At 45.6% G+C, this 26,523-nt stretch overlaps 1 protein-coding gene across 3 annotated transcripts in view; it reads right to left on the bottom strand.

The window, feature by feature from the left end:
- SLIT3 (slit guidance ligand 3) overlaps positions 5,033-26,523 on the bottom strand; it is a 536,914-nt gene continuing 515,423 nt past the window's right edge. For all 3 annotated transcript variants that reach the window (XM_021410240.1, XM_021410241.1, XM_021410242.1), the window contains 4 exons: positions 14,091-14,245; positions 11,444-11,729; positions 9,526-9,734; positions 5,033-8,429 (listed from right to left, as the gene is read on the bottom strand). In XM_021410240.1, the coding sequence (XP_021265915.1) occupies positions 8,191-8,429; positions 9,526-9,734; positions 11,444-11,729; positions 14,091-14,245 (889 nt within the window). In that variant the 3' untranslated portion in view covers positions 5,033-8,190. The remainder of the gene's footprint in view (positions 8,430-9,525; positions 9,735-11,443; positions 11,730-14,090; positions 14,246-26,523) is intronic.

Here is a 26,523-nt window from a genome sequence, read left to right as displayed (position 1 = left end):
CCAATCGGGGGGCGCCGCCCGCGCCTGCTGCGAGAGAGGGCGGTGTGTGCTTCCGGCCTGCCGGGCGCCGCGCGGGCTGCGGCTCGGGGGGCCTCGTGCCGGCATGCAGCGCGCTGCCCGCTGGGACCTGTGTGGGGCCCTTGGTGTTCTGTTGGGTCTCGTTCTGGAACCTGTCACGAAAACATTCTTTTTTTTCTTCCTTTTAAATAAAGTAAAATTCTCCTGTCGATACCACCTCCCATTTATCGTGTTTCTCAAATGTCTGAATCAGGAAGGCTTGCTCTGAAGCCTTCTTAGTGCTGAACTCTGGTTCACCCAAGGAAACTCCGTGTACAAACAAAGCTGTGTAGCTCACGCCTTCCTCTGAGTTCTGTGTAACTCTGGAAACTCCGCTCTTTCTGAGGAGGGGAAATTCTGGTGTGGTTTTCTTTTGCAATATAACTTGCTATGGAAACTTTGAACACAAGCGTCTACATTCTATGTTAAGAATTTAGCCACCACCTGGAAGTGCAGCTGTGCCCTTTCAGAAGCATACACTGAGTGTAAGATACGGTCTTTCATTTCTGTTGTTCTGTGTGAAATGACCGGCCCAGCGCCTCACTGGCATCTCTGCAGGGCTGGGAAAAGCAGTCCTGCCATGAGACGTGTTTGTGCAGAGCCTTGCCTCTGTTTCCTGTTCACCTTCTGACTTTAACAGTAATAATGTTCCATCTCTGAGAAGTGCCTGGTGTACGTACTGCTTCCCAGAAGCACGAGATACTTTGGCCAAATGTTACAGCTGTGTCAGAATGCACAAAAAAAGCCACGCTCTGCTCTTAGCTGTCTGTTGTCCATCTCAGAGGGCAGTTCTAGCTGAAGTTTGGAGTTCAACACAGCATTTATTAATTTGCAAATCAAGCTGATCTGTAGGTTATGAGCACTTTTAGACTGGAGTTACTTGTACGTTAGCACCACTCTGATTTGATTATACTGTCATCAAGAAGGCCAAGAAATACACTGCACATGTATGGATAAGTATGTAGGTGTTCATAACAGCCAACTTCAGGTGATTGTTGTTAACAGTGATGCTAAAATACTATAGTGTCTGTGTGGAATGAAACCAATTGAGAGGACTTCATAGGAAAGAGACACCTGAGGGCAAGGACTTCCATGTTTTGAAACAAGCATTACTCACATGCGTGTCTTAGGACTAGACAAAGTGTTATGTAGATCTTTGCACCTTAGACTATATTTTGGCATTTACCTCAGCACAGTGAAATACATATATTTAAAAAAGTAAAAAAAAAAAAAAAGAAAATTTCACCACCCCAGCAATTCAATGAGTGCTTTTCCCAGCAGAAATGATGGCAGTTTAAGAGAGGAGAAATATGCTAGGGTATAATTAAGAAAGCTCAAACTCATTTGTAGTTACTGCCTGTAGTGCGTGCTCTTATCACACCGGAAGTGAAAGCATGATACTATCTAGAATGCTTCAGAGTCCCAACATAAATTATCGCGTGGTATTTGGTTCCTGTAAGCTGGCTCTGCATGCAGTGTCTGAGGCAGAGCTAAGCTGTTTGCCTGTCATTAAGGGTCCTTCCCAGTGGCAGACCATGATTTCAATCACTTGTCACTCCACTAGATTTCAGCTTTCCTGAGTGCAGATTTCATGTGTTACCTGCTCTGTGGTATTCCTTTTGCCCGAGCCGGGCCAGGACCGGCAGGCTGCAGGTCTCGGCACTGGAGACAAGGCGGTGGTGAGGGCTGAAGGTGCCAGGTGGAGGAGCAGGGATGGGATCCCAGCAGCCTGGGACAGCGTGCAGGGCCCCGACTCCCCTGTCCTCTGCAGGTGAAACACAACAAGAGGCTGAGGTGGAGCTGCGTGGTTCAGTGCTGCTGGCAGAACATTAGCTCAAAGCCTGTGTAGAACACTGAAAAGGTATCATCCCATTCTCTGGGTTTGAGCTAGTCCCTGAGCACAAAAGCCATCGTGGGACTCATGTAACCCTCTTTCTTCCCTCCCACCTGTCTCTGAGGTAGGACCTGTACTCTTCCTCCCCACGTAAGATGTAGCATTTGTAAAGGATTATTCCTATGGAAAAGGAGCGGCCCTTGTGCCATGGGGGCAAGAGTCAGAGACAGAAGGAGAAGGCAGTTTCATCTACAGACTGCCTTGAGGATCACTTCACTCTGAAAGCAGAAAAGCCCAGAGAAAGGAAAAGGTGAAGAGCTCGTGTAGGAACAAGATGCAAAGCTATGCAAATCTTACAGTAACTTAGTTCCTTCTGCCTGTGAAATTGTGGGATCCCCCTGTATGTAATGGTGTAAGTTCAAACTTCCTCATAGTAGTATATACTGCTTTTACAGCTTAGCTACTTTCCTGAGGAATTTCTTGCTGCCTGTAGGGCTCTCTGAGGGCTGAAGCTGGGTTTTCATGCACAGACAACAGGTAGCATGTGTGCTCCTGCTAACTGGGAGTACAGCACTGCTGGGTAATAAATGGCACAGACTTGCAACAGTTATACTGCAAAGTGCATGAGCAAAAAACAGAAGAGTTAGTTAGGGTAGAAATAACGGAATCAGTTGTTGTTCCATAAGGTGCTAGCATGTAAATAAGTGGTGGTACCATCAACAGCAGCCTTGTGATGCTGCCGTGACACTGTCCTGAGGCCTGAGACGGCTAGCACAAGAGAAACATCCATCCTGCTGCAGGAGCGATGGTGCCATGTGGGTGTGGGGGGACACTCTGTTCCAAGGCTTGGCAGAGTCATCCTGGCACTGCTTGTTCCTTCAGACTGCTGGAGTGGAACTGCAGCCTCCTGATCATAGTGACCCCAAACCCGGTGCAGTCACTGGGAGCTGCAGATGCTTCTTTCTTTGCAAGAGCCATGTGAACCACAGCAGCAAGTTCATGGCACAGGATCAAAAACACCTGAGAAGGTGTTATCTCCAGAAAGTTTATTATTTAAAACTCTCCAGAAAATTTGTGTATCATGTATAAAAGTATTAAGAAGTCTAATGAAAGAGAAGAACCTTTTTAATGAAAGAGAAGAACCTTTTTTTTTCAAAGGAAGCATTCACAAAAGAGAACTCTATTCTGTGCTGTCAGCGTTTTTTAAAAATAAGAACAGCCAGAAAAAACATACCCAAAGCAAAGAACCAATCAACAACGACAACAAAAACAATGACCAAAGCAGTCTTTTGGTAAGACCGTTTGCAAATATAACACTTCCTAAAGTTTGGGCCTCTGAGACTTTCCTAAATTGTTACTGTATTCAGCACAACTCTGGCTGTGGTTTGGTGGTGGCTGCCAGATGGCTCAGACTGCCCTCACTGCCCTCACCTGCAGCGAGGGATCCTGCACTGGGAAGTGAGCTGTGCACTGCAAGGAGCCAGGTAACCAGCCCTGCAGTAAAAACAGTTTTAAAGAAAATTGCCGTTCATGCTCAGCCTGGGCTTCAAGACTCATTTTGAAGAGAATTAATGCATTTGTCACAACATTTGGCATGGGTCAGAGACATGGTGAGCGTGAGTGTATGGGTGGATAAGAGCTGGGTTGTGGCTAGCCAAGTGCAAAGAGACAGATGTGCACCATAAAATCTGAAGGCCTGTACCAGAGGCTGGCAGTAACAGGTCTGCGCACCCTTCCTGCTTCAGTGGTGGGTCCCAAGCACTGGTATGGGACACCTTGTTTCAAGTTCACTTCTGCTGTACTCAAAAACTGTAAGGCACGTCCTGGAAAAGCATTCTGGCCTAGATTGGACTTGCAAGTCAGTGATGTGGTCTGACATCTCATCGGCCTTAAGACAAAGAGATTACTCAGGAACACCCCAGGCTTAGCAAGACTGAGCCAATTCCAGCTGTCTAGCCCACTAAACTATGAAGCTGTCTTTGTAGAAGCCTCAGAAGCTTATCAAGTAATTGGGAGCTAACTTTAAATATCACAGAAACTAGAAGTCACAGGACCCAGAGAAAACAACACAGAACACCCTACAAGCAGGAACACAATCTGACTAGTCCCTGCCAACTAGAAAAAAAAAAACAACCAAAGATAAAGAAAGTAGGACTGTTTCTCTGCATTATTTGCCATAAAACAATGGATAAAAAGCAATACCTACAGGTAGTAGTACAAGCAGAAGCATAAACAAAGAGCCTTAGGCAACAGTTGTGTGGATGCTTGGCAAAATACCTGCGCACCACAAAGCCATGAGTCATCCCAGCTAACTGTTGTACAAACCAGGCAGTGCCTGGGCATTTCTGAATAGTGCCTGCTACCTTTTCTTAGTAGGCTCAGGTAGATTTTCTACGGGTGAAGATACTATCATCTGCTATAATTATATAGTGAACCTTCACAGTTCAGCCTTAACGATGCTCATTAATTTGGTGTGGGTTTTTTTCGGCTGAATACTTTTACCATTTTTTTAATGTATAGACAAAGGCAGCCCCAAGTGCTGTAGTATGAGAATAATTAGCAATGTGTAAGTGCTAAGTGGGGTTCAGGCAATAGAAGGCTGGGGACTGGGTGGGAGATTCATTTTACTGTCTGCTGAGGTGGGAATGTAGTGAACAGAAGCGGGCTGTTGCATCTGGGTCACTACTCACCATCAGCCACAGAGATGCAGCAGCAAATTGCGGTGTATCACAAGATCTTGTCATCTGCTGTTGGCTGAGCGGCTTCTGTTTCTTTAGTCAGACCTCCTTTGGCCTTTGGTTCCCAATGCTTCTTCATTTATTCTATTCTTAGTTAACCAGTGTGCCTTCGCTGCAGGCCTTTTAAAAACAGTTAACAACAAGCTTTTCACTGAAGAGAACGCCTAGGCTCAAAACGACGTGGCTTAAATTCATCTGTGCGTGTAAGACTACTAAGAACACCCTAGGACACTGCCACAGGGTCTGAGCTAACTGCAGCCACGTTCAGACCACAGCTACCCAGAGGAGCCTGCCATCCCCCTCACTGCCTCTGAGCTGCCTCACTGCTGCTAAACTCACGGGCTCCAAATGCGCCCTCAGCACCTCCAATGTACAGAGAAATAATCTGCACCACAACGTAAGGTATGTTACAATCTTCCAAAACCCAACAGTTTATTTAAACTTACATCACAACGAGAATCTATTAATAAAATACATCAGTTCACACCAATCTGCATTGCCAGTTTTGAAGGGTTAGCATCTTTCTTCGCTTTATATTAAAACTTTATAGAGGTAAAAACTACCGCACTGTACCCACAGTAGTTGAAATCCATTGTAACATTAGGCAGGTTACAGAGGAGCTTTCAGAGCTCATTACACTTCAGTTAACCTCACATTTTTTGGCACATCTGAATGCTTTTTGTTTTCTTCTTAACATAAAATAATTCTGTAGCAAGTCATAGAATCATTGACATAAAGCATCACTACCCAATGGCAAGTGCTGCCTAAAAGCATCATACAAAAATTGCATCATTTGGTTACAAAATAGGTATTTCTTTATCCCAGCACTTAGCATCAAAATGCCATGATAGGAAAGGGCTGGGAAGAGGGCCAGCTGAGCTGCTGCTGGTCCCTTTGCTGCAAAGCCCTGGTTGAACAGATCCCAGAGTGATCTGTAACAAGGTATGGATGGCTTTTGCCTTGCCAGTCGGGGTCATTCCTTTAAAGCACCCCCAAGCAGGTGTGAGGCCACAAGTACACGTTACCTTCTCTCTCACATGCATTGCTGCTCAAGGGACAAAGCGAACACATGCGTGGTTAGTGTCCAAGAGGGGCAGCGTTTCTGCAGGCCTGGGCCGCTTAGTGGCTACAAGTGGTGCAGTGGGGCACACAGCAGCCTTGTAAGCCCCTGCCCAGCTGCATGCATCTGCACGGCACAGCAGCAGCTGCTTCTTCAGAAATTAACATGTGTAAAGCAAGAATGAAACGTGAATGGTAGTGGTGTGCAGGCGCATCTCGGTGCGAGTGCCTGCAGTTAACTGCATGGACTTTTAAACATGCAGAGTGTAGGTTTGGCTGATTTCTGCTGTACACCACGAACTCCAGCTGCTTTGAGATTCAATACTCAAAATAAAAAGGAGTCCAGGGTATTTGCAGGCAGGGTTAGTTTTACCACGCCTCTTGAACTGCACTGTTTCAATCAGATTTTGGCACATTAACTAGAGACTGTTCTGTATTTCAATGATTGCAGGCCCCTCATACTGACACTTATTTTGAGAGAACGCAGTTTTATTGATTATGCCCCTTCTACTCAAGCTGCTCCAGTAGTAACAGAGAAATTCACATGAACTGCTGCAGTTAAGGGAAGATTTAAGTAGCAGAAGAGCGCTAAACGTTGCAGCTTCTTGGTTGGGTGATGGCTACAGGATCACTTTTCTTTAGCAAGAAATAAACATTTGTACTTTTCATGGCAGGATTCCATTCTGTGGATCTTTTCAAAGACTCATTCAAACAAAAGCCCCATTTGCTTCATTCAGCTTTCCCACTGATCAGCTGCTGATGCCCATGAGCTGAAATCTCTTTAGTGAGACCACTGAGTGTTCCCCAAAGGGGCTTCTGGCTGCTAGAAGTCACCTCTGACTTTAATTCTCTTAGAGAAATTGCAGAAAGCACCGTAATACTTTGTTATGCCAGGGAAAGAAGGAAATTACACTGATAATGGAACAGTTACAGATAGAGATGTTTGAAACTGATAGAAAGAGAAACTTCAAGGTATCTGTGGCACTCTTTGCACGTACTTACTGACCCTGAAAGGTAGCCCTGCCAAAAACCCTCCAAAAATCAAACTTCCTCCCAAAGAGTCAATTTTTGTTCCACATTCACAGTGAGAATTTATCCCTGCATTGACTTTGCTTCCTACTCAGCATTTGCTTTGAACACAGCTAAAGTTAATGGGAGCCCTTTGGGAGAAACAAGTGCAGGATATATAAAATAGTGCAGATGGAAAAGCTTTGGCTGGATTGGTCAGTCTGCACCAAACGTGAGAATGGAATGTGATGTAGCTATAAATGTCTCTCCCTGTGCAGAGAAGAGAGCGCTGCTAAGATCAACAAATATTGGCTGAATACCTTCACAAAGGACATAGTGCAACTTCTGCTCATTCAAAAGGCTGTGAAAGGCAGCCAGCTGCTTGGTGCCGGTGCTGATGAACAGGCAGCTTCAGACCAGCTTACATCCATGGCTGAAGTGACAGCGAGAGTCAAAGGCATTATGCTGCAGGTACGTTCTGGCACCTGCACTATCTTCATGCTCTTTATGACCTTTGCAAGTTACAGTGTCAAGGCATGACAAATTTAGTAGCAGTGCATTCCTTACATTTCATATACAAAAAAAAGGGCTCAAGGCTGGGAGCAAGAAGGCACAAACCTGGGAAATAACATAGCTGAGGAATTAACACAAAACTATTATGTCATTTATTAGGCATTACTTAGCACTCATTTCACGTTTTGCCTCCAAATTTCCCAAAGCAACATATATTTCCCCACTTTCTTTCCCTTTGTCCCCTTCTTTTGGATAAAGCTGCCCGTGCTCTATAGATACAGTTGCTGAAGAATATATTGTGAACACAGATAAATACAACATACACAGCAAAAATGTATTATAGCATTACAATAGTCAGATAACGTAGTTAGCCTTAAGCTACGGCAGTGCCTACGTGCTATAGGGAACCAGTTCAAGAATATCAAGCAGAGCCACTGTACAGGACCAAAGCAGCATCGGCAGTGTTAGGCAGAGCAGGGGACCGAGGGGAGGCTGCTCAGGGTGCCTGGGCAGGCAGGTGGCTGTCAGCACGGGGATCCGCTTTGGTACCAGACCCAGCCCACAGCCTCGGAGATTTCTTCAGCCCGTATCAATTCCGCGGCAGGTCCTTGGAACACCTTTACATTTGCCCGTTGTGCATACATATAAAGCCCCCCCCCCTCCCCCCATCTCTCCTGTTAGGCTATGTTTTCTTTATATAATTTTTTTAAATTTTAACTTTTTAATTTTTTTTCTTACAACTGTTAAAAAAGTTTTTCATGGTAAAAATAACTCACTATATGATACATATACCCAAAGTGGTGTGATACTTTATATAATAAAAGATGAAAATAGTCACTTTCCATAATAAAAATAAGTTCTATTTTTTGTTTATTTTACAATATACTTAATAATTCTTTTCTTCTTCACTCTGAAAGTAAACAGGTCCCATTTTGATAGCACTTCTGAGTCGATTAAAGTGGCGAGAGACTGGAGAATGGCTTATGAGCATTTTGAGCAGCCGCATTCCACGTGTCTCTCCAGTTCCTCTGTGAAGGTGGAGCCATCCACGCACTGGAAGAAGTATTTCCTCCTTTTGCTTCGGAGCGGAACGCAGCACTGCCCGCTGCTGCAGCTGCCACGACATTCCATGCGGGGCACTTTGGAGGCAGTGACGCACGTCGTGTAGCCCTGCTGCTTACGGACCACTTCTCGAATGATCTCCCCTTGGCAGAGATTCTCTGGTAAGACAACAGAGAAGTCAAGGAAACAATGTGGTAACCATTCTGCTGGATATTCCCCGCGCATCAGCAGACAGCCCTGTGCGTGTAATGATATTGAGGGCAACCAGATGCCGTGAGCAGAATCGTAATCTTTTACTGCTTTGTACCTGCCATCAAAACAGAGCTTGTGTTACACAAATATGCAATATCCGGCACAAGGGAGAAGCCATGCAGGCCCGATGGCTTTGATCAGCAGTTCTGGAAGTGCTTTAATGAATGCTGAGTGTTGAATCCTGCAACACTCCTGCAAAATGCATATTAATTTTACTACATCTGCTTCGCAGGATGAAAGGTCAGCCTGCCCTGCATGACATCAGCCATCTAGGGCACCTGAAAATGTCTAGGCTGGTGTGCCGTCACTTTAACACAGGCAGATAAACTGTAGTGAGACTGCATATGATCTGTATAATTTGGAAAGTCTGTGGTTCATTCGCAGAAAAGGGACAACAATAATACCATCCAGCTCCTTCCTTCTGTACAGGAAGGAATGAAGGCAGAAAGGATGAAGTTAGAACTCACGGAGTTTCCAGTGAGTGTTTTCAGCTCAGGGCAGAAGAGGCACACCCCAGCATGAGCTGTGGGATGCCCCAGGAAACCTGCCCAGCTGCATCAGAGGGATTGAGCTGGGAATCTTCATTGCCTTCTAGTCCCTAGTCCTGTTCTCCACGAACGCCCTCGGTATGTGGTGTAACATCGCCTCTGCCAGCATTGCTGACTGACTGACCACTGTTTGCTCAGGGAGAACCTCACAACAATGTCCCCTTTAAACATCCTTCCAGAATCTTGGGAGCAGAAAACCTTGAGGATTCAGGAGACAGAGAATAAAACCCTTTACTACATATGTCCCCTTTCCATACTTTTAGATTGTAGCTAGCTGGCTGAAAAGTGGTTCATTTCTCCTCCCTATGCTGCTCTGTAGAGGCTGACTTACCTTTATCTTTCTTATTATTTGCCATTTACTCCCAAATATGAATTACATGGAAGAGAGGTGAAAAGAAAGATGTGAAACAGAAGCACAGCAGACCAGCATCCTGGTCCTTGTGGCCAAGCATACCTCTGTCACAGTGGTCTCCACTATAGTTGGGATCGCATTCGCAGTAGGGTTCCCCATGCTCAGAAATCTTACACTGCCCATGGTTGCATTTCAAAATCCTGCAGGGGCTTGAGGAATTGTTCTTCTTGTCACAGTACATGCCTGTGTAGCCTTCCATGCACTTACAGGTGTAAGCAACATTGGCCACCATGCACTTACCATGCAGACACCTGGAGAAAGAGAAGTATTTAGATGTGAAAGTTCCTCTTCCCAGGAATACGTTAGTTTGCATTTTGCTGTTTCTGCCTATTTAAAGCCAGGACAATATCCAAGGAAGAGCACATCAGTGTCAAACACACTGAAGAAACTGTGAGTTTTCAGTGAATAGTGGATAATGTTCAGACAATGCATTTGGCCTTTACTCTATCAGGTCTTAACAGTAGCTTTATTTTCTTTATTTCTTGGTCCTTTAAAACTGTCTCCTGCTTACATCGAACCCTTATACATCTCATTTTTTATCTATGCAAATAGAAAGCACAAATAGTAAAGCAATATCAGTCAAGTCAAAACTTGCAAAATACTGTAATAAAGGGGGTCACAGTCTATGAAGCAGTATTTTCTGCCCCACTAACCGAAGGCGTGCTTGGGTATCAACTACCTGTTCTTTAGGGTTGCATTTCCTCACTGAGGTTAATCTGTGAATGCTGGAGCAGAGATCTGTCAGCAGGTCCTGTACTGGCCTGGACACAAAGGGCTTGTCTTTAAGGACACAACTCTGAAAGTGACTTAATGAAAAGTGGGATAGTAAGAGAGTATTAAAAATACACACAGCTACTTTCCTTAGCAAGGGCTACATTCATTCTTGTGTAATGCTCTGTGGATCACGTGAGAAACAATCTCTCATCGTGTAAACATCTGAACTCCCTCATTTTTCTCTCTCCAATCACAACAGCCTCGTTTGGGTCTCTGAGAGTTTCTTTACTTTGGCCTTCCCACCTTCAGTCTATAATCTGTCAGATGCTTCTCAACACCTTCCAGGGTTCAGTAGTTTGCAGAATTAGACCCAAAAGCAAGTTTAAAACAGTTCCTCTGCAAGTTAGATTTGTGCCCTCACTGACCAGAGTGATTATTTACTGTGTCAATTTACCTGTCAAAAGCATGTGCTTCTAAAAAGCCGCTTCCAAAGATAGTGCAACCAAAGTGGCTTCTAAAACCAGAGTACTTCCATCTGCTTATGAAACAGCACTGAACCACGCAGACTTCTGGTCTGCCTTGGGCTGTTTCCTTGTGTACTAGCCATAAGTAAGCTATTCATCTGCTGTTTCTGATGGAGATGTGGTTATTATGAGCCTTTGAACTGTGAGTGCTTTACAGTCATACTGCCTTTGCATGCAACACCATGCTACTCTTTAAACTTGCACTTTAAAGGGGTGCTTCAGAATGTAATATTTCATTCAGCTCTTTAGGAAATTCAAAACTGTTCACAATAGGCTGCATAATGGTCTTCAGGGAGTTAACTCGAATACCCTGTCCAGAGCTGCTGTGAGCATGTCACTACAGTGTGAACCTCTCTCCTGTGGCTAGCTCTGCTCTGGATATGTGCATGCACTCACTGCCTCAGAGGTAATGCACAGCCATTGTAATGCACAGCCAGAACACAAGTTTTCATACTTTAATGTGTAAAGTTATAGCTGAAAGTAAAGCCTGCAGTATTAACGACTTAGCTCCTCTAGGAGAACAAGGTCATTTGGAGAGTAACCGGCAACAAAACAAGACATGAAAATTGAACATTGCCATGGATGCCGACTCACAACTATTAATAATATATGTGGGAACCCAGCACCTCCAAAAATGGTCACATATGTTTTTACAAGATGAAACGAGAATATGCAATAGCTGTAAAGCTTCTGCCCTCCCATCAGCATTCATTCAAGCTTACTTGTGGTTAAGACATGGGTCTCCAATTTCCTGGTCACACAGGGGGCCTGTCCAGCCTGGGTGACATTCACAAACCACACTTGTTTTTTCCAGGGATCGGCAAATGCCGTGCTTGCAGATGTTACAGGATTTGCAGCCAGGAAGGACTCCTATTGACTGCTGTGGTAAATCCTTGAAATCCTGTAGCTCGTTATTGATGCGGACATCATGAATACATCCATGAAAGCCATTTGGTGTCTTATCTGCACCCTGGCGCAGTGAAGATAATCCAGTAGAGGTCGGGATCCCTTCAGATAAAAAAAGGGAAAGCTTGCTCACAGTCGCAATGATAGCAGACAAATTACAATAGCTAACATTTCTTTTTCCACAGCACCTTGTAACCTTTAAAGAAGTGATGTGCATGGCACCTTTGTAAGGCAGTGCAACTTTATTGTCCTCATTCTGGAAATGTAAAGGAACAAAAATAAAATCACTTGCCCAGCTTACGTAGGAAGTATATTATAAAAAAGGGGGAGGGAGAAAGCTCAGATCTTTGGCTGACGGTCATGTACTCCTGTCCTTAATAATGCTCCTTCTGCCTATAGTTCAACAGCAGTTATGCTTCTGAAAGGTGTGGGAATGTTTTTACTTGCCAGACAGTAGCTACCAACTCTGGCATACAGCAAGATAGTTACCATTACTCAACCATCAAGTTAAGGAGTGTGTCCCATCAAAACTAGCTCAGGAGAAATCCAGAGACAGAGAACAGCACATCAGGAGGCCAGGCCAAGCCTTTGGCATGAGTGCCCTTCATCTTGTTCAAACCCTTGGAAGAGTTCCCAAGCTCAGATAGCCAACAGCTTGTTTTGGACATCGTGTTATGCCCTCTTCACTGGCATCTGCTTGAGCTGTACTTGCACAAGCCAAGTGCTTCCATTTTCAACTGTATAAGGTCTCTGGATTTTGCTGTTGATAAGTTATTCCACTGTTAAAGTTGAAACCAGATCAACATCTTTGTTTAAACATGCTTTAGGAGGAGAGTTGCTAGACCAAGTGGAGAGATGGGCAAGATTAAGGGTACTTGAAGCCTCAGGTCTGTCTTAAGGGTTACTGTAACAATTGCTCTGGGGTTGATTTAATGACTTCAATTAAACAGCCTGAAGTGGAAGGACAGCTGGAGTCATGGCAATGCTAGATGTACAGAGGTGGCACATGCAGAAGAATGAGGGTTTAGAAAGACTCCAGAAGAAATGCACTGGGCGACACAAGTCTCTGCTGAGCTCTATGCATTCTGGAATCCAATAGAGTCCTTCATTTCAAGTCTGAGATTTGTCCTCTGTTGGTACCTTTTGAAAATTAGTAGTGATTTACAATGCTCATCCATTAATAAACCTTTTCCCACTAGGGAAACTTCCTAGGTTCCCCATGTATAACTCGCAACAAGGTTGGAATCTTTTTAGCTGAATTAGAGGGAGAAATTATGATGGCCTCAACAGCAAGTAATCTTTGATGCACAGTGCTCTTTAATAGCCTGTGACATTCTTAACAGAAACCAATTATAAAAGTTCAGCTCTGTAAAAAGCAAGATCAGCCAGCTTTCTGATTTACAAAGGCAATATTCAGGGTTCTTTTAGAAAAGGGTTATTAAAAGGAATTGTTTATAAAAGGCTTAACCAGCACCAAATGGTCAAGTGGTTTCTACTATTGACTTACATGATCTGCTCAGAAAAAGCTTACAGAATAGATTTTTTTAGTCTATTTTTATTCTGCTGAGTTTTGTATTTAGAATAGGCTGTCTAGAAAAGAACAACAACTCTATGTCACAGAAAATGAGAGATTTCAACATTCATTCCAGAATGGAACTGGCAGGGTCTGGCACAAACAAATCCATCAGGCAGAGCATAGGCTTCATCCTGCCTCTAATAGCCAGACACCTCATCAGTGGGATACTCTGATTCTCAGCATCTGCTCTCCATGCTATGTGGCCCCAGAAATTCAGTCCTGAATCTGAAAAAACTTCTTAACAGAAGTTTGGTCAATTCTAAAATCTTTCAAACATTGTTCTGGCATCAGTTTCCAATGAGAAAACTGTTAGCCAAAAAGTTTTTAGTCAGCTTGTGTGTTAATACTGTTTGGAGAATATAATCTTTTTTTTTCCCCTCAACCTTTAAACCTCTACAAAATTTACAGCAGAAATACAGTTCACTTATAGTACATATAAACCTACTGACATTCCTTGATTTGCCTTTCTGCAGTGACTGTCAGCAATACTGCCATCACATTCTTCACCACCAGATCTTACTGCCAGCACGTTCTGACAGCTTTAGAAATGAGCAGCTGATCACTCTTGTTACGGCCACTGAGCAGAGACTGCCCCTGCTCTGCTTAGGTTAACTTCCCTGGTCTGGCATGTGGGTTGGTGCTGGCCATGCAGTGGGATGCTAATGAAATATGAAGAATGAAATGGAGAAGCAACCTCTGGCAGAGATGAAAGACAAAACTACTTGTTTCCCCCCAGCCAGAGAGTCCTTTCCATGGGATGGAACATGATTTGCTTCTGACAAGGTTCAGTAAGTCTTTTTTTTTTTTTTTAACAAGCTCTGTACTGTTTTGATTTGTTTTAACACAAATATTTTTAACATGTCAAAGACCAGAGCAACTCATTGTACCTCCAATGTAGAGGGGTGTGTTGAGGCTGACCGAAGACTGCTTCTGGAGTTTTCCAAGACTCTTGGGAGTCCCCTTGTCCACCACCAGGTTCAGAGTTTGATTCAGCATCACGAGTTCCACACTGTGAAACTGCCCATCATTTACTGTTTCCACACTATAAACAAAAAAGAGAATTAGATGGTCTTAACAGTGATCTGACTGTGCCTCTGTTACACCTTGCAAAGCACAGCCCCCATTCCACGCGCCTTTACTGCTACTGTGTCCTCGACATTTCTCCCAGCACGAGCCTCCAAGGTACAAGTTCTAAACACTGCTGATGTCTCATTTGAGAAGGCAGTACCTGTACCTGTAACACTGGAGAGGAATGCTCCTTGCTGCAACTGGGGGTTGTGTCCACCTGTGACATCGATTAAAAACTTGTGCTTTACGCACTGTCCACTTGACGTGCACCCATTAACCCTCACTACTGCCCCACAAAGCCAGGACAGAAACTACTGCAGCTGTGTTTCCCAGGGCATAAGAGCAGAAGTGCAGCCCCATGGTATATTGGCTTTGGTGGAAAAGCTAATGAAAAGTTCCCATTTTCTAGACATAGCTTGCTGCCCCTCTGTCATGCTGCCTGGTGCCCCACTGCAAGCACATTTATTTTTCTATGGTTAGTTTAAACTCAAATTACTTTGCAGAGAAGGAAGGGACTGCATGTTGGGGCAAGAGACAGCATGGGCTTCAGAAACCATGATTTCCTTACAGAGCCAAAGTGTCCTTTAACTAAGATCTGAGGCATGGCTTGTAAAGGACTGGGATACTTTGTTCAATACAATACAGTCCTACTCGAATGCAAGGAAAACTGACCAATTGTTACTGCTCTTTGAGGAATATTTTGGTGTATGTTGATGCTGGAGGATAAGCAGGAACTCAGGGCAGGGGAAGCAGTGGGGAGCAGGCAGCCACCTCAGCAGGCAAGACTGAAGGTGCTGTGTACTTGTTGCTCAGGGGTTTCAAACACTGATTTCCAAATGCACTGAGATAGCAGTGAGTCGGGTGACTCCACAGCTGTTTGCTGGTCCATATCACGTGCAATCCTCATCTTCAGTTCAGTCTCCCAGAAATTAAAAGGCACAGTGGTTCGATTTGTACATGCTCTTAAAGTGTAAAGTTGGTAGCACTATCATTTTTTATTTTAAGGGCAGTTTCAGCTCTTAACATGTTAAAATTCTTGGAAACAACTTGACAGCTTCGCTGCACTCCTAGAAGCAGGGTGAGACGGGAGAGAAGGGCAAAGTGGGACTACCTGCTCCTGAGTAAAGCTGGTAGTTACAGAAATGATGCAAATTTTCCACTGCTGTAAATTAAATGGTACAGCCTCTGTTCCATTCACATGCAAACTCTAGTGCATGAGACTGGAACAGCAGTAGCGTTTACAGCAGAAATTAAACTGCAAGTGATGTAAACTGCCCATATGCACCATGGTGCCAACCCTTTCTAAGCCTGGCCTGTGATCCCATGGCCTAAAGGGAAAGGTCCCAGGTGGGACTCAGGCATCTGACACTGCTTTGCTGACAATCCGGATCTGAGATCGCTCCGTAAGTGGTACGTACCATATTAAAATAAAAACAGTAAGTTTAAAGAATCGGTTTTGCTCATTCCAATGGCCCATGTGCTCAGCATCCTCCCTCAGTGTTCTAAGTTCACAGGTCAGATTCCTTTCAGGTACTCTGCAAACCTGCAGTGCAGATGTGCAGGTCTCAGAGCTCCTCTGCCAGATTTTCCTTACCATCAGTGAAGAGGAACAGGAACACTCAGGACTGACCCATTTCTAAAGAGGAGTCACCTTGTAGATTTATCCACCTCCCAACCTACACGACGTGCTACTGTCCATCTTTAGGGTCCCGTCCTGCATACCAATGTGTAAGGGAGCAGTGGCAGGAGTAAATGTAAGAGCCAAGGACTTACATGGGATGCATCCACAGGCTGTGTACCCTGCAGAACATGCTGTGCTGGGGCCCACCCCTCCAGTACTGCTCTGCGGACTGACAGCTCCAGAAAGTTTGAAACCAGCCGCTCTGAGCTTGCTGTTCAGATATTCCCGAATTCTGCTAAGAACGCAGCAAATATCTGCCACGTTACAAGGAACAGCTGTGTAACAGCAGCGCCAACTGGATGATCCCATGCACTCCCTGCATGTCTCACTGCTGTGTCGCAATACTTAATTCATGTGTAAGAAGCAGTGGGACTTTCAGTGTAGCTGAAAGGTGCTGGATACATGGAAGCACGCATTAGCAATTGTTACTCTATGCAGCAGTGCCAATGAAGGCACAACAGCGCAAAGCCCTACACTGTGACAGTTGAGCCCTGAGTCAGATGGATGGCTGCAGGACAATGTGTCCCGGCAGGGATGGCTGGCTGCAGGATGGCCCGTGTCCTGGCAGGATGGGTGTCTGGGGCCAACACACAGAGCTGTGCCGCTATCTGAGCAGGGCCACGCTGTGGCCATTTGTCAGAGGACAGTGCTATCACATCTGGCAGCGCTGCCTGTTCCCCGGGCCAGGATTTCACAGGCATTAATCAACCACTCCTCCACAGCGAGTGCTTCTCCCAGATTGTGTGCAGAGCCCTGACAAGAGGCGAACAAATGGCTGCATGTCCTGGCAACAGCAGTGGCTGCCCCGTGCGGAGCTGCACCTCTCAGCACACGCAGGCAGCATGCTAGCTGGGACAGAGCATGTCCCCACCTCTGGGCTCACGTGGGCACACATGGGCAAGTGTTGCTCAGTTCTGACTTCAGCTCAGAGCCCTGCTCAGCGGTCTGGGACCGCCGGAGACAGTGGCTTGGCCGCAGATGAAGGGCAGAAAGCCACAGGCGCTGAGCAGAGCCCCACACGCTGCTCGCAGCGCAAACTTGCAGCGCTCGGCTCATTTTCCGGAGGCCTCTGCCCGACCCAGCTCTCTGCAAGGCCTTCCTTAAAATCTTAACCGAATTCTTATCGGGGGTCGGGTGGGCGTACAGCGCTCATCCTTCAGCAACAGCCCGCGGCGTGCGAGCGCTGCCTGAGGGACGGGGATCGCCGCCAAACGCGGCACCGCGAGAGCGCCACGAGGGGGCGCCGCAGCCCCACGGAACGCGCTGGGCCCGCGCTGCCCCGAGACGACTCGGGTCCGGGCGGCCTCGCGACGCTGCTCGGAGCGCTTGTCGCTGTTTGTCGCTGTTTGTCGGAGCCGCTCCGACGCTACCCAGCTCCTTCCCTTTTGCAAAGGGTTTCACGCTTTATGATTAAATCAAAATAAGGCGCCCGAGCAAAGCACGGAAGCGGGGAAAGGCGCGGAAGGAAGAAGCCCCACGCCGCTGGATGTGTCCGAGCGCTCCCGCGGGGGCACTGACAGACGCAGCCGCCGGCTCCGTGCGCCCTCCAGGCAGGCACCAGGCTTCAGCCCTCCGGACAGCGCCGCGGGGTACGGCATGGGTTACAGCGGATTGCTGCTGATAAAAGGAAGGGCTTATGCTGAAGTGTAAGCGTTGGAAGGGTCAACAAGGACTGCCAGTCGTTGAATAATGAACCCAGAGACCAGTTTTATACAAAACAAAAGGTATCTCAGGACACCGGCCGCTGCTCTCCCTGCAGTGCGGAGGGGGCCCGGCTCCCACAGCCGCTCCCTGGGCGGGGCTCGGTTTGCGCGGGACCTTCCCTCGTGCCCCGCACGGCCCTGCTGCTCATCGATCCCCATGGCTGTAACCTGCAGGGTCACAGAACGGCAGCCTTCCCGGCCACAGGCTCGGGCTGCACAGCCTGTTACTTTCTCTCAGGGCCCCGGTTTGCTCTTTTCCCCATGGGCACCAACTCGCTGGGCTCAGCTCTGTGTGACCCGTGCTGGGAGCTGCGGTCCTGCAGCACTCCGAGCTCCGGGCAGCTCGGGCTGGAGAGAGGCAAACGCTTCGGATGGCCCCTCACAATGGAGTCAGATGGTCTGAGGCTGGTGCTGATAAGAGTCAGTATGAAAGAGCCCGCAGGAGAAAATCAGATTTGAAATTTCAGCCGCCTGGATATTGCTTTTAGTTTCTGCTATCTGGGTAGCTGCGTCCAGGCGGGAGCTCGGAGCTGCCCTCATGGGGAAGGGACCAGCAGAGAAGGCTCTGTAAGAGCCATCAGCGTTTTGTAGGGCAGAGCGACTCCAGCAAGATGGGCTGCATCCACCACAAGGCCTGGCACACACAGACATGGACATGGCCTCCACCAGGGCTCAGACTCCGGAACATGAGGAAGTGAAGGAAAAGAGGTGTATTAAATAGAAATCCTCAGGGAATGTGTGAAAGACCTGATTTTCACTCTCATCTTTGATGTATTTCTCTTCTTTCTCCCTGTTTTCTTTCTCTGGCCCCCAAACACACACAGATGTTCTAAACATGGACTCCCCCTGCTCTAATACACGAGAAGTTTACAGCTGAGCCACTGTAAATATGCCAGTGAGAAGAAACTCATTAAAGGATTAAAGCGTTCAACTTGTACAGTTTGGGCTTTGGGGTTAGTTTTTTTCTCTGATGTATAATATACCTTTGTGTCGGCAGCAGGAGCAGCAGGGCAGAGAAGTCAAAACAAAAATAGCTCCAAGTATCACAGCAAACCATGTCACCAAGGAAATGCATAACCATCAATTATGCAAATGAGAACATCAATTCATTAGCTACAGTCTCCAGATTTTCCTGACCTCAGTCTTAATGGGGACATGCCTCACTGAAGCACAGAACAAAGCAAACAAGAAGGTGGTAAGTGACTGGGGAGTGAAGGCCACGAGGAACACTGAACTTGGGCAGTCTTTGAAAACATCTAAAGTAGAAGGGAATAACCAGAAAGACCTGTCCAAAAGAGCTCAACGAACACACAATACATGGGAAGAACAGGCACCAAAATCAAGAAACAGATGGTAGAGCTGCAGGGAAATACATCGAGACACTAATGATTTGGAGCTGTGAAACTCTTGTGCCGGGATGACTTCACATGCCGGTGGTGGTAGGCTTTCACCTTCCCAACCTACTGCTACCTCCTGCCCTTGGTTCCTGTCATAATCAGTCCCCAGCTTAGAACAGATTTAAACTCCATGGCAACAATGGCAGAACCATAATTGAGTAGTGCTTGTGCTACTTCTACAATAACGCATCCCTTCAAGCACTATCATCTCCGGAAGCCAAATAAAAACCACATGTTGAGAAGAAAGCACGAAAAATGCTAATGAAACACAAGACCAGGGAAATAAGAGGTGAAAAATATGTATTAAAGAACTCCACTTCACTTCCAGCTTAAAATCTACTCCCTTTTGTTAAGTTCCACTTGCATGACTCGGGTGTTAGGTCTCCTAGACTGAGAGCACTCAATAGTTAAGATTTTTCCTTGCTACCTCCATGCTCATGTGCTTGGCTTTATACCTTTTCTCTTCCTTGTAACTCTGCAGACCACCCAAATAAGCCATCTTTCTCCTCTTGGTGTTTACAGCCCTTAAACACTGGCAGCTGATTACCATATCTCCCTTAATGATCATTTGGCCAGGCTATGCATATCTAATTTCCAGTCATAATTCCACTCCTGCAGCACCCCTGCCAGCAGTGAAAGTTATTGTATTACAGACCTTCTAAGGGAAAGGCAAGGACCTTTTTTATACCTCTGCAACATGCAATTAACACAATGCTGACCCCTTTCCATAGATTTTTCATAAAAGGGGCAGATTCAGGGCCAGGGTAAGCACTCCTTGTTTGCAGCAGATTGTCACCATGTCCCTGACATGGGCAGAGGGGCTGGCACATTCCTCCAACCCTTCTGTTGTAGAGCCGGAGCCTGCGCCAGTCTCCTGCAGGATCACAATGTCGCTGCAGAGCTGAATGCTTCATTCTGCCAGCTGAGGATGTGTTAAATGTGAGTATAAGAGCAATAGAAATAGCTTGAGTGAACTCTGCAATTCCGAGGCCCCTCTGACTTGGGGGTCACAGTGCTAATGCCTTCCCATCCGGCTCCACCACAACAGTCTGTGCATCACGGCACACACTGCACTGCAATGCAACAAGCTACTGCTTCCTGGTATCTGTTCTGTAACATGCTTCATGTAAAATAACAAACCCAGTAAGCACAGAGCATAAAAATAATCACATTTAGATTCTGCAGTGCCACTGGGACTCATTAAGTCATTAACCCTTAAAAAAGAGCAGCAGGGCCAGTCCCAGCACCCAGCGCCATCTCCCTTGGCAAGAGGCATCCCACTCATGTGGCTGTGGCAGCCCTGCCTGCTGCCAGGACCTGGGACCAAACAGGTGCTGGGGCTTCTTAGGAGCACCAGGACCACATGCTACTGACAGCAGCTCTGACATTCTACTGGTTATCATGTGTCTGTTTCTGAGGAGGAAACCCGTCAAGCATCTTCACAAAGTCATTTTGTCTGACAGGACACTTTACACCATCTATCCTCTTTTCAGCTCTGGAAAATATCGAAGTATCTGCCATTTAGCATCAAGGTCCAAGGCCACTACAGAATACAAGTAAAAGTGTTTCCAATTTGAATGACTGAGAATCAGTTTTTTAATCTGAAATCCAAGGCTAAGCCCTAAGAAAAAAACTGTCTATTCAGAAACCTGACAACAGTAAGGAAATGAAATTGTTTCTATCTCATCTATGACATCATACCTACAGCTGTACACATCTCCTTCCACTACAATAAACAAAATCCATTGCTATCCAACAACTAGAATGGCAGTTGCCTTGCATACCTTTGCTAGCAGCACTGGGGCATGCTGGCAAAGCTGGGGGCCACATTTCTATACTGGGAAGAAGCACTGAATTAATTGTGCACAGAACTGTGCTGCACCTCCATGATCATCCTCAGTGCCAGTTCTGCATGCACGTCTTCCAGCAGAGAGTATGTATTGAATCCAGAGCCTGGTGCTTGGTGTAAGCAGCATACATAGCTATCACACATGGCACACACATAGACTTCGTGTTACTCGTCACGTTTACAAGAAATTTATAGGCAGAACGAAATAAACTTGTTATATTAGCTTGCTACATTTTTGTTGCAAGGCAAAACCCTCACAGTTCAAGACAGGAGGCAGCCAATAGTGGATAGGAACTTTCTGAAGTTATTTTGATTACGACTCAGTTTGTTCCAGCATTGTCTGTTATGAGGATACTTCAACTTTCCTCTGAAGTAATCAGTATTAATCAATGTTGGCAACACACCACTGGACTAACGCCCTGTGGGACAGTAAGAAAATACCTTCCTGCTCTGCTCTGTGCTGGAGCATCCTCACCTCAACACTGCGGGCAGTCTGAGAGCCACAATGCAAGGACATAGAGCTGTTAGAGAGCGGCCCAAGGAGGGCTGTGAAGATGCGGAGGGGTCTGAGGGCCCAGTGTGAGGAGCGGCTGAGAGCATTGGGTTTGCTCAGCCCCAAGCAGAGCAGGCCGAGGGCAGCCCTCATGGCGGCTGCAGCTCCTCACAGGGAGCGGAGGGCAGCGCTGAGCTCTGCTCCCTGTGACAGCGACAGGGCCCGAGGGAACGGGGTGGGGCTGCGTCAGGGGAGGGGCAGCTGGGGGTGAGGGAAAGGCTCTGCCCCACAGGGCGGTGGGCACGGCCCCGAGCTGCCGCAGATGCCGGGTTTGGGTGGTCCTGTGTGGAGGCAGACACTTTTCTCTAAGCTATTTGCTGGGAACAGCTCAGCATGAGAGCAGGTTTTCAACGTGGAGAAACCAAAGTGAATGCTCAGAAGCTGGATGAACACCATCTCTGGTTTACAGCAGCACAGGAGTTGCCAAGAATGCTGTTAAGATTTCACTGATGAAACAGGTTACAGACAGACCACTGGCTGAATCAAGTCATCTCCGAGGGTGGAAGACATAGTTCTCATTTCACAATTACTTTTAGTTTGGCTGGGTAGCTTTAAGCCTTGAACTGAGCCCAGCTATTTACTTTAACAAATGAGGAAAACCTTCATTTATAATGTGGGTTTCCACATTTTCAACAGCAATTTTCTTTTGGTGATAAACTATACTATCGATTTTAGTCACAGTCAAGTCACGGTAGAAAACAATTTTGGTCATCACCGTTCATTTTCACAGAAAGCCAGGACTCCTCCAGTATGAAAACCAAAAAGTACTTCAAGGTGCTGAGCTCCTCCTGGAGCTCAGCATGATTCCAGGAGCAAACTCCTCCCTCCTTGATGGTCTATAAAATACTTTGGAATGATCAATATTCTCTGCTGCTGAGCAAAATGTCAGAACTGTGAGGATCTGCTTTCCATTTTACGGACTAATCCTCTGAAGCGTCCATGACAGTGAGGAGCACGAGGAGCTGCATGAGGGCAGTGTGCTGCGGAGTTCACTCTAGCGAGGGGCTGTTTTAACACGCTGATTCCTTTCAGATTTTCCCCACTTTTTGTTTAGTTCTGAACTACCCTTATCCTGTCACCTCTCATCTCTTCCTGGGTTTAATACCAGCATCTTGCTGACTTCATTACATTTTTTATTATTATATGCTGAAAAAATCAGCATTATAATGGCAAACTCACATATCCATGTGTGTGCTGCAGTCCTGTTTTGCGCAGCCCATTCTAAAAGGCTCCTGATCAAGAAGGTACAAATAACATCTCCGCTTTGACTTCCAGTGGTTGCAACACTAATTTAAATAATTACTTCAAATGGCATGAAACCCTCAGTGGCAGAGGAGCACCTACTGTGCTTCTTGCCTTCACAAACTGGCTTAAGTTCACCAAAGTTCAACAGGGAGTGCTGAGGGGCAGACAAAAACAAGCATGTCTGTGCCTCAGCCATGGTTCCAGCGGTGCAGCAGCACCGGTGTTGACAAAACATCCCACACCGAACCCACCCCTATGTGTATGGTTTAGAAATAAAACTGCAGGGCCACAGCACAGTGTTCCTGGGTAATACAATGGTATTACAATGAAGAGAAGGAGGGAGACAGGAGGAGAGAGAGAGAAGAGAAATCCTATCATTCTTGGAAGAAATATAGTTGAGATTTGAGCAAGAAAAAGAATTAATTCAGCTTAATAAGATTTGCCTGCTAAGCCATCAGGCAGCCTGGAGGAGAAAACTTTACTCTTTTAAGCTTCATCTCAGCAGAAGAAAGTTTCTGAATTTCATGAAAGCAAATATTTGATTCTGAACCAAATGATAAAAGTTGGATGATATTTAAAGGTCTTGGCCTTACATTTTCTTTGTCCTACTACACAAAAATACATGCAAAACTATAGAAATCCACTAAGAAAAACACTTGTCTTTTTTGTCCCATTCAGATACACCAGAGTCCTTTAAAAAGGCAAAGAAGAATTCATCTGTCCTTCACCTCGGCTCATGCAAAATGTATATTACATTCAAATTTTACAACGTTTGCTGTGCAGGTCTGAGGTTAATGCTGGTCTTGTTCATTATATTTGATGAAAAATCCCTACGGAGAACATGAGAAAAATAACGTGTGTGATAGAAAGAATAAAATGAATTGCAAATATCCACAATTATTAAGAGCTCAGTGATGCCTCATAGAGATCTCTGAAAAACAGTCTATTTAGAGACCATCTAGAAATACCAAAAAGGAATCCCACGAGGGACAGGCATAGCACAAGCTGCAGATTGTGAAGGTATTAGGAAGAAAAGGACCATCATGCAGTGAGCTCTGCAGAGACTTCTGGTAAAAAAAAAAAGAGGTTTGACAAGCTCTAATAATGATCCAAAGAAGAATTAATGCTTTCACTCCTCCAGCACATTCCTTCCCAGAAGGCAGTGTATTAATGGTGAGGCCTCCAAGGCTTCTTTGCAGATAAGTGACTGCAGCTAAGGAGAGGTGATTACAGAAAAATCCCATCTCCCCTTTCTTTGGTCGATGTGGAAGCTCTTCCATCACTGAGGTAATTGTTCAACCCCAGAACCAGCAGAGTGGAGGAGAAGCCTATGAAATATGAATATGAGGTCAAAATCATTGAGTCAAAATCCCAGTTTAGTTCTCTGGGGTGGCACGGTCAGGGACTTGCCACAGGGCAGAGAGCTGCTGCCCACAGAGGCCAGCTGACGTGGAAAAGCATAGGGAGGTGACAGATACTGGGCTAGGAACCTCAGCCACAGCCTGGTGAGAAACAGAACCTCATCCCCTGGAGATCCACAGCGCATTTCTGAAACACTTCCTTTCTTCTGCCCATTTCTGTACTTTCTGTGCACGAAGAAACAGATTTGTCATCCCACAGTCATCATGTATGAGGCAGATACAGTAAACTCCCCTGACTTCAGACTTTGTGCTCTAACCACAAGAACATCCATCTATGCTATGTAAGAATTAGCCAGACGATGAGAACAGCATGATACAATCTGTAAGAAATATTTCTAATGATATAACATTTTTGAAAACAGACTATGCAAGGATACTTTTATAGAGAACTGTAGTGTAACTTGGGCGTAGGCTCTACAGAAAGACAAACACAATGAATTCTGGTGTTTTCCTGACTGCTTCCTTTTTCACTGCTGTCAGGAAGCCTGCATGGAAACGTGATTTTACACCAAAGATATCTGCATCTCTCCCTTCAGCAGTTACGACAGTCTGTATGCAACATAGCAATCTGGGAACTCTGGAGGGAGTCAGTAGTTTCTGTCAAATTTATATTTCCAATTTCTACTAGGAAGGCTTAATTTAGCATTCAAATCAATGTGATAGTGTGGTCACCTATCGTGGAAAAAAAACTGCAGGTAAGGTTTTATTTTTGGTTCAAGGAATAGATGTAGCAAAAGAGACTGAAAACAGGAAGCTGATAGAAGATACAAGTATACTAATTTCAATGCCTGAAAACCGAAACTACAAAATTGCATGGGTTTTGTTAATTCATATAGAAAGAGTTTAAAAAACAGAATAAAAGAAACAGCAAGTTGAAATTCCACTTTAAAAATGGATCTTCTATAACGTGTTTGCTGTGAGCTTTAGGAAGCCTTCATTGCACAGCTTACAAGCAAGGATTTCCTGTAACAAAGCAGTCAGGTTTCCTTTTAAAAGGGCACTTTCAATCACTGCATAGTCATGCGTGAACTTGTATTTCTTTCTGACTTGATAAATGAGAATGTATTTTAGGTAAACCTTCCCACTGGACATTTGCTGACCTTTATTCTGACTAGAATGAAAGAATGACTGCTGCTGATAGGATACACAGGGATGGCACAAAGCCATGCCAGGGGACGTTCAGACTAGATATAATGAGTTTTTTTTTTTACACGAGGGTGGTCAAACACTGGAGCAGGCTTCCTTGCGAGGTAGCTGATGCCTCACGCCTGTCAGTGTTCAGGAACTCTTGGACAGCTCTCAGTAACGTGCTTTAACATTTAGTTAGCCCTCAAGAGGTCAGGCACTTGGAGTAGAGGATCTTTGAAGGTCCCTTCCAACTTTTTGCTATATCGCTATGCTAAAAGTCCAACATCAACTGTAACCTTTCCATCCAAGCATAACAAATAATATACGTAAAGTAAATCTCAACGTACAGCAAATTAACCTTGGGCTTTTCCAGACTAACTTTGTTCTGTAGTTCTACTTAAATCTGCTCAAAAGAGCAAGACAGAGGAACAGGTCTGCTCCAAAAGCCAGAGGGAGTCTGCCCTCACAAAGCAGGTAACATCAACTGCTTCTTGGCACGCCAGCAATATACTGTTATGCCACATCCTTGTCCGCAAACATTTTCTTAGGATAATTTGGAAAGGGAGGCCACCTGCAGAACATCCTACAGCAGGTAAGTTCAGAGCACATGGTGCTGACCTTCACCATGGCCACGTCCTATTGTGTACGTCATCCTTCCAGCACACCTCACTGAATCCTACTGAAAACTGCCACCGCACATGCCGTACCTGCTGCTAGCTTCCAAACCTGTCTGGAAACAGGTTTTTATCTTATCCCTACAGGATATTATGTGAATTAGCCAAGTACTTTGCTAATTTTGCTCTATTAATAAATTTCATAGAGGAGACCCTGATGTAGAATTACAGATAATGTGGCTTGCCAGTGACTTCCCACATCCCATCACAGGAGTACCTGAGCTAACCAGTAAAACAGATCAGTTAGAACATTGGACCAGGTCAGTCAGAGATTTCCTGCAGCTGTTAACTGGCACAGTTCCCACCAGGCGGTACTGCAACTCTTTTGGCACACGCTTCTGAGGCAAGCAACAGCCGAAGCACTGCTCATCTGTTCTGATGAGTGGACCCCTTTGGAGGACAGCAGCTCCTGATATTGTCTGAGAAAATGAATCTGTCTTTCAGCAGACCTCAATGACAATCAGTCCACTTTTACTGAGGATGACTTTTAGATACGGCATCTAAACAAGAGAGCAAGGTGCAGGTAATAGAGAAAGCAAACAGTTTCACCAGTGGCGAGACTAAAATTCAAAAGTTTCTGATACTCCCAGTAACCTTATTT

The sequence above is a fragment of the Numida meleagris genome, chromosome 12, assembly GCF_002078875.1.
Source record: "Numida meleagris isolate 19003 breed g44 Domestic line chromosome 12, NumMel1.0, whole genome shotgun sequence".
In the NCBI taxonomy this organism is placed as follows: Eukaryota; Metazoa; Chordata; class Aves; order Galliformes; family Numididae; genus Numida; species Numida meleagris.
Note: the sequence above shows the minus strand (reverse complement) of the source record. Positions and strands in the feature narration are given on the sequence as shown.